The sequence below is a fragment of the Gossypium hirsutum genome, chromosome D06, assembly GCF_007990345.1.
Source record: "Gossypium hirsutum isolate 1008001.06 chromosome D06, Gossypium_hirsutum_v2.1, whole genome shotgun sequence".
In the NCBI taxonomy this organism is placed as follows: domain Eukaryota; kingdom Viridiplantae; phylum Streptophyta; class Magnoliopsida; order Malvales; family Malvaceae; genus Gossypium; species Gossypium hirsutum.
In genome coordinates, this window is record NC_053442.1 from 60,747,963 (window position 1) to 60,756,728 (window position 8,766).

Genomic DNA, 8,766 nt, shown 5'->3' on the forward strand with positions numbered 1-8,766 from the left:
ATCATTTCATACTAAATCCTTATCCCAAAGTGATCATATAAACCACATTAACCAAACATATTCAATTCAACCACAAGGTTTATAATAAAGATATGCATAATAGCTTGCCATACAAAAGCATTAATACCAAGATTTAATTTTTAAGCCAACTTAAACTCAACCAAAACTAATTTTCATCTAGGCATAATATCTCAACCTTAACATTTGACATATTCATAACAAAAACATATATACATGCCACACCCAAGGCCAAAATACAAAAACTACCAAATGGTTGGATAGTGTAAGCTTCTCGTTGATCCGTCCAGTCAGTCCGCTACTATAGTAACTACAAAAGAACATAAATAAAACGAGTAAGCTTAAGAAGCTTAGTAAGTTCATAGCTTAAAAGCATCAAATTAATCTTACCTTACTTGTATCAAAATATAAAGAAATAATATATAATTCCTATTAATCCAATACATATCCGTAGCTCGTATTAGCTCTTGATCTCATAACATAAATACATCAGGATAATCCCCTATACAACTAACTTGCCATTTCCATAAACAACATTTCATTAACATAGATGTACTTGTATATAATCAAGTCAACAAGTAAATTCAATGAACATTTCATATCTTTACTGATCTTGAATATATATATATATATATATCACATTTCGATCCATAAATCGATTGTATAATCCATTAACATGTAGTTCGATGAACTAAGTAACTCGACTCAGATGCTCAGGTAACTACACCACACCAGAAACATCATAAATGCATAACAGGGGCACCAAAGTGCAAATAGTGGCACAAATGTGCAGACAAAGGCACCGTTGTGCGAACAGGGACACTGAAGTGTAAATCTCGTACAAGCGTGCATACTACCCTATTGGCATGCCAACCCTATCCTATACGGTTACTAGATTCAACCAGCCAATATACATAAACTCTTTACTTTAATACGTTTTCCTCACACCAATGTATTTCATAAACATGTCCTTATTTGAAATTCTCCACAATACATCATTCATTAAAGTAAATTTCACAAAAAATCAATACTTAACTAAAAGCACAACAATATAATAATAACAAGTAATTCACACTTATAAGGCACATCACTATGAACTTACCTACGATCACTTCTGATTACAGAGCAAGGACTACTCCACAATTTTCCCTTTTCCTTAGTTGACGTCTTTTTGGTTTGATTCTTGATATGCAAAGAGTTTATGTTGGTCGAATATAAAGCTCCAACAATGGTGGTTTTCTTCTAAATTTTCGGTGCACTCCATGTGAAAGATGACAATGTTTCTTTTATTATTATTTTACTTTAGTTTTAATATTAATTTACTATTCTACCCTTTTTATTTTAATATACAATTTAACATAACCTTGTCCATAAAATTCCACTACTTTTATGCATGGCATATTTACCACCTAAGTCCTTTAACTTACATCTCCAAAACCATTTAACCCATTTAACTAATAGCAATCAACTTTTGCAAGTTTTACAATTTAATCTTTTTTAATTAATTAAACAACCAAACATTAATATTTCTTCACCAAAATTTTATACGACTCTAATGCAACCCTATAAATATTAATTAAACAATAAAATGCAACCCCACATACCAGAATTGTGATCCCGAAACTACTGTTTCTGGCACCACTGAAAAATAGGGTATTACACTTAGAGTCACATTTATAAAAAAGTATGAACGCACCAATTTATGGCTTCACAAAGTCTAATATCCTTATTGAGCCCATGCAAATCAGATTTTAGAATACTCAGACTTAGCCCAACAAATTGCAGGAAATAGACCAAGTGTGAGTATTCTGAAATCTGTTCAGGCCATGTGGCCCACACGATCTGGCACCCTATAAATATTAATTAAATTAAGGTGTGTGCTCCAACCACATGCCCATGTGGTTTACACGGCCTAACACGCGGCCATGGCATCATCTGCCAGTTTCAAATTTTCACAAAATTTCAAATTTTCGTGACTTTTCACAATATTTACGGATTAGAACACACACTTTAATGTTAATTGGTTGTCGGCACCGAATCAGCACTCCAAGTTTCTGTACACAACATCCATGACCAACCCAATTAACAACCAATATCAACACCGAAGCTTGAATTCGATATTTAAAACTTAATAAAACCAGCCCCTAAAACTAACATTTGGTCGCTTACCTCAGAAAATCAGCGGTTAAACAACAACTAGCCTGTTGGCGGATTGCGTATCTCACGATTTTCACCCAACAGAACCAAAACTCTCTCAAAATCAAAGTCAACCTTCTGTAGACAAACGAATTATGATTGCAAAATAAGATAACAAAAATTATGCAACTATACCGAAGTTCCGTAGCACACACAACCAACAATGAAAACAAAGAATTGCCAACGTCACTAAGAGGATTCAAACACAAGACCTAAAAGTAAGTTATAACTTTACCACTGAACCAGAAGACTCATTCTTACCAATAAGCTAACAAGAATAAATTAGAACCTACAAGCAATGAGCCAAAAGAAGGAATAAAAATAATACAAAATTTTTAAGGAAAGCAATTTGAACACAAGACCTTAAACACATAAATAGAATACTTAACTATTGAACTAAATTAATTTAGCTAACATAATTTAACAATTTAAATCTAAGAAATTTGGGGCGTTACATTACAATTGTGCTTAACCTAAAATCAGGGATTCAAATCATATTATATTAGTCAAGGTTACGGACCAATAAATGCTATCGCGGTAAAATTTGATAAATATCAGCAGCAGAGAAAATTGAAATTACAAAATAATGACTGTAATATCATATTGTGACCACTATTTGATATTTTGAAATTTTCTCGTCATTGATCAAAGTGACAAAGAGAGGGAATAAAACTACCAAATGAAAGTAACATAAAATACTTGAAAGATGTTGTAATTGAGGAAGGGGCCATGCTTTGGTTCTTTGCGTGAAAGATGATTGAGAGAAAGCAATGGGATGCCAATGCCATACATTTTGTACGTAAAAACAAGCCGGCCTTTCAATTGCTCTTTTATCAACTAAATTGTAAGTTTTACAGCCAAGGCATATCACATTATGGGCAGTTTTTGTATGCTTCTGAAAACCCAAAAAAAATCATATGCATAGTGAAAACAACATTGCTTTCTTTCAACTGCAAAGACATTGGTGAAAACAAGATTGCTTTTGAAAACCCAAAAGAATCATAACACAATTTAAATCACAAATCCTCAGTCTGACTATACTTCCTTTCAACTGCAAAGACATTGGTGAAAACAACACTGCTTTCTTTTGATAGGGAAAGGGTTGGGCGCTATGGAAGGCAGTGTAGCCAGGGCGAGGATTTGTGATTTAAACTGTGTTTTCGACTGTGTGGCGTTTAATATACTGAAAAAAACGTTGATTGCATTTTTGGCTTCAGCTTTGGGTGGGGAAGAGGTTGAACTTAATAATTAAGATGCATCAAATTGAGGATTAGGGATTTAAGTTGTAATTATGGACATGTTTTCAGTATTTTGCTAGTAATATTGAATGCTGCAATCAAATACGTAAAAGAAATGACAAACATTGATTACAAGAATGCCATGATCAATGATGGAGAAAAAAAATTGAAAAAGCATAGTCTTCTTTTTATTTATTTATTTTTTTTTGTAATATTGGGGTTTTCATTGTGATTGTAACACAATTTTGATTTTATCACATTTATAACAAAATGTAGGTGAAAAATAGAGATAATAAATATAAAAATATATATTATAATTAATTAAAGTTTTGATTGAAATGATAAAAATTAAATTTTTAATAAATTATGATTGAATTGAATCTCAATTTATACGTGACACCAATTTAATTAAAAATCATATGAATCGTAAATAAAAGAAAAACATTACTTTCTTTTTCATACTTTAACTTAAAAGGGAGAAGTAGAGTTAAACTTTGAAATAAGATTTATGATTAAGGGTTATAGTTTAAATATGCGATACGTTTACTTACAGTTAAAAAAAACATAACAATATTAATAAAATTAAATATTATAATAATATTATAATATGAAATAAAAAGTAAATTAAATATACTACACCTCTGCACAAATATATGTAAGTGCTAAAAAAACCCATCAATCTCAAGTTCAACTGTGCACTAATTTTAAAAAGGACCAATAAGAAATAAGAAAAATGAAAATGAAAATCATATCATCATTTAATAGGGTGGCCAACGGTCGTATCTAATTAATTATTGAGAAAAATGAAAGGGATCGTATCTTTTTAGCACTGTTGAAGGGTTCCAACTGGGACTGTGTGGGGTTTGTCATGTTGGGAGGAAAAGTAGAGGCTTAGGAAGGACCCACTTATCACGTGGGGAGGAATTACCCTAATGCCAAATCCATCAACAAAAACAAAAGCACTGGTCATTTACAAATCTCCCCTAATCCCTTCCCGGCCAATTATCATCTATCTCCCACGTGGGATTCCTGCCCCCCTACCCGGCCATCCCCATCCCCTTCCACCTCCTTTTCCAGAACTCCCTATATCTTATATTCTTCTACCCCTCCCCCACCCCCCTAAGATTTGCTACAATCATATTGCACTTGTAATCATGGGGGATTCTTCAACTTCCTACATACACATGGTCTTTGCTTTTCTTTTTCTTTACTTTGATTCCGTATGTATTAAGTATATATGTAATGCTTTTTCTTTTGTTAATTAACAGGTGCAGCACATGATAGAAAAATGTTTGATCTTCAACATGACAAAAGAAGAGTGCATGGAAGCACTTTCAAAGCATGCAAATATTAAACCTGTCATCACCTCTACTGGTAAACTATTAACACACATATTTTGCATGCAATAATGGAATTAAGGATAGTGTTTTTTGGATTATTTGGATCAAACCCTAATGATCAAGTTTTGGGTTTTGCTTATTTTCTTGATATCTTTAATGATTCCGTTGCAGATATTATTTCAATCCATTTAGAACTGATCAGCTTCAACGGGTTTCGTTTTCTTCTACTGATATCTTAACCTATCCACCTAAAAACTCAGATCAAACTAGAGTAGGATAAGGAAAAAGGTCGTCAAATTTAAACATATTTTATGTCATCTCCTTAAGTGAATATTTTAAACTAATTGAATTAAACTTCGGGTTTTCTTTTTAACTTAAATGGTTTCCATGATCACCTGAACTAACTGGACTAAAATCCAATTCAGGTTTAAACTTGATCAAAATTTGGGCTTGAATCTAGGTGGAAATTTTCAACATATTTTCACAGAATTGCAGCTTTCAGTTAGTCTTTTTACATTTTCAGATCAGCTTGATTACTTGTTGGTTCATTTTGTACCTATTTTTTTTCTTTATATGATCAATGGTCATCCTATTATGATAATAAGGAATAAGTTATTCATATATATATATATATGTGTACAGTTTGGAATGAGCTTGAAAAGGAAAACAAGGAATTCTTTGAAGCCTATGCACAATCTCAAAGCAAACAAGACCGAATGTCCGAGGAAGAGACGAGCCGAATGATCCAGAAGATGATCTCGGATTCCTCTAGTAAAGACCCTGACAAATGAGATCGGTCTGATCCGGGATTTAAATAACGGTTACACATTCATCATTTCTCGATTCCAACTCCTTTGTCATTGCTATTCAACATAATTGATTACAATAACATCTATTATAGACCAAAAATGTAAGTATTGCAACTGTAATTTAAATCCCGTCAGAAAACCCGAAAACCTCCTTCCCTTATCTAGCGAAACAAATGATACCAAAATCAAAGCCATTGTCCATGGAATCCTTTTAGAAAACTTTGGGAGGGGCAGTGGTCCTATTACACATATGTTTACTACGGAAGATCACGGAGTATTGTATTTTGATTATCATAGGTCCCCCTTTCCAAATAAAATCTAAGCTACCCTAATTCAAATAATCAATCATTGTATGCCACGTGGATACCACATAACAAAATTCCGAAGAAAAATACGAAAAAAGGGTATTGTCGTAATTTTATCTCAATCTTCGTTGAGGGTTACTCGTCATTATATTATGTTAGTATATGTGTATATGAAGTTAGAAAAGTTGTATCTAAGTTTTTGTTGTATGTAAATTGAAGGGGATAGTTATGGTTCTAATGGCAACCTCTGAAAATCTGTGTCATCCTTTGTCTTTGCAGAAGATTCTTTTGTCTTTGCTTTGTCTCGTGTGTGTAGGTGTATATATATTATTGCATACCATGTGAGTGAAAAAGCTATATAAAAATATATTTATAAAAAAATTGTTTGAAGCTTTAAAGATTATACAATCTTAGCTTCAAGTCTCACAATACGTATTTATAAAAATATATAAAGGAAAAAAAAATTTATAGCAATATTTATTATTTTATAAAAAATTAGTCTTTAGTAATTTTGTAACTATTATTTATCATATTAACTTATACCACTAAATCAATTAAAAAAAACTTTAATATATTATGTTTTATGAAGAAAAATGGTACAGAACATAAAAACAAAACAGTGGGGACTCCTTGTCTTTAGAAGCTTGGTCACGTTCATGAATTTTTATGCTCCATTAATGCATGTGAAGGCGAATGAATGGAAAAGTGTAGAATTAACACTAACACTTGAAGACAGAACATGTAAGAAAGTTTATGTAATCCTATGTAAGGATTGGATTCCTTATTATTATTGGTTTGGATTGGATTGACTAAATTCTAGATAAGTTTAACTTGATCTCTAAGAAATTTCATCTACTCTTATCCAAAAACTGAATTATTTGACTGAGTTGAATTGAATTAATTCGAATAATTAAATTTTAATTTAGATAAACTTAACTTGGTTTGAATTAATAATAAAATTAGAATTTTTATTTAAATTTAATTATGGAAAAAAATATTGATGTAAAAATATTATTAATATATTATTATTTTGGAATAATTAAATGGGTTATTTAAATTAATTTTAATGGACTTAAGTAAGAGAGTTTTTAATTTTTTGAGCGTCTTAAAGAAGTTTTGAATCTCATATAGATACTGCATTAGAATTTGAATTCAGATATAAATGTTAACACTAACTTTATTCTATGAGATACATTTGTGGGAAAAATCGTGAGGCCCAATGAGTTAATTTGACAAGAACTTACGGGTTGGTGCATACTAAGATTTTAATTTAGACAAGCCGAGTTTGAATAGGAAGAAGTTCGAGCTTGAGTTTGAGCTTAGTTAGAACTTGCTAGTCGAAGCTCGGCTCAAGATAGATCAAATAATATTATCTAAGCTTAAATCTAATTCAAAACAAAACTTAACAATACAAGCTCACCTTGGTTAAACTGGTTTACGCGAGATATATGTTAGAATGTTTATTTATTAAATAAATATTTTATATATATTGGTGGTTTTTAATTTTATAATACAAATTTAAGTAGTTTTATATATTTAGGGTAATTACCATTAAGTAAATATTTTGACTTAAATTGTTGCCATATTTTGTGGGAGATTAAATAGACTATGAGAGAGTTTGATGGTAACTATTCATCCCTACTCTTTCATTCTCTTTAAAAAATCCATATACTTTTTTAGAGTCTTTTCAGAGGTCCTCAATATTGAAAGTTCTGTAAGCGTACAAATTCTACATCCACTATACACCATCTTCGGCCATCCCAACACATCGTTAAGGGCGTTCAATGCCCAACCAACCCTGCACACCATAGAGTGTATGTCTAACATGTTTACAGAAATGCAACTTAGCTACTAAATCATAATGTGACGAAACGTCGGAATCAGAATTATACATATGGTGGCTTAGCCACTAATTTAAAACAAATCACTTCCTTCTTCATAATATCCCAACCCATGCATATGCAAAGAACCAATATCCACAATATGTATTCAGTTATTCTAAATTGTTCCACAAGTAAATAGCACAGTTCAATATCAAACTAAGTATCACAGTACACATATAGGTATAGAATTCATGCAGATGTCGCAGGGTATCAGAGAATTCTCAATAAGTCAAATTCAAATCATTCATACCATAAGATGTCAATATCAGTCTTAAGTAACATTTACGGCCTCAAAAACGATTTTCAGGCCCTTTTATATGCGCCACACTGCCTAAACACACATCCTTGTCCTTGCCCTTGTAGTTCACATGGCCTAGGCACACGCTCATGTCCTTACCCGTGTGGTTTTAAAGCATAAATAAGAGAGTTACATAGCCTAGACACACGGCCGTGTCCTTCCCCGTGTGACTCACACGGCCTGGGCACACGTCGATGTCCTCGCTCGTGTTGTCCTAAGTCACAAACAGTGAGTTACACAGCCTAGACACACGCCCATTTCCCTTGCTCGTGTGAAACCTACACTAATATCGTCACACATGTCCGTGTGCCTTGCCCGTATGGCTCCAAATTGATGAATAGTAAGTTACACGACCTGCTACACGGCCGTGTGGCGTAAACAGCCACAATTTTTGGAGACCAAAACTTGCAAAAATTAACGTTTTCGGTACGCACCTGGTCTCGCTTTGCTGGAAAAATAATGCGGAGACTACCCGAAACCTAATTAACCATTCGGTAATCAATCATTTGAGTAAAATGACTAAGTAATTCTACATTAATACTCAATCAATTATGTCGAATAAATCAACACAAGGAAACTTTCAACAACGAACGCTTACCAATGATTCAACCGTGCTAAATCGGCACGCCACACGAAAGGTCACTTCCCTCCATACTCACGACTAAGGGAACAAAACAAT

General features: G+C 32.6%; 1 protein-coding gene across 1 annotated transcript; it reads left to right on the top strand.

Annotated features, from left to right (window-relative positions):
* Window positions 1-4,461: 4,461 nt before the first annotated feature.
* Window positions 4,462-6,160, top strand: LOC121218585 (uncharacterized). Its single transcript, XM_041096024.1, has 3 exons — window positions 4,462-4,639; window positions 4,721-4,826; window positions 5,435-6,160. The coding sequence occupies exons 1-3, from the start codon at window positions 4,607-4,609 to the stop codon at window positions 5,581-5,583; spliced, it is 288 nt and encodes a 95-aa protein (XP_040951958.1). The 5' UTR covers window positions 4,462-4,606; the 3' UTR covers window positions 5,584-6,160.
* Window positions 6,161-8,766: the final 2,606 nt, after the last annotated feature.

Coding starts and splice junctions, on each gene's coding strand:
- LOC121218585 (XM_041096024.1), top strand. CDS start 4,607: ATGGGGGATTCTTCAACTTCCTACATACACATG. Junction 4,640..4,720: donor CAACTTCCTACATACACATG/GTCTTTGCTTTT, acceptor GTTAATTAACAG/GTGCAGCACATGATAGAAAA. Junction 4,827..5,434: donor ACCTGTCATCACCTCTACTG/GTAAACTATTAA, acceptor ATATGTGTACAG/TTTGGAATGAGCTTGAAAAG.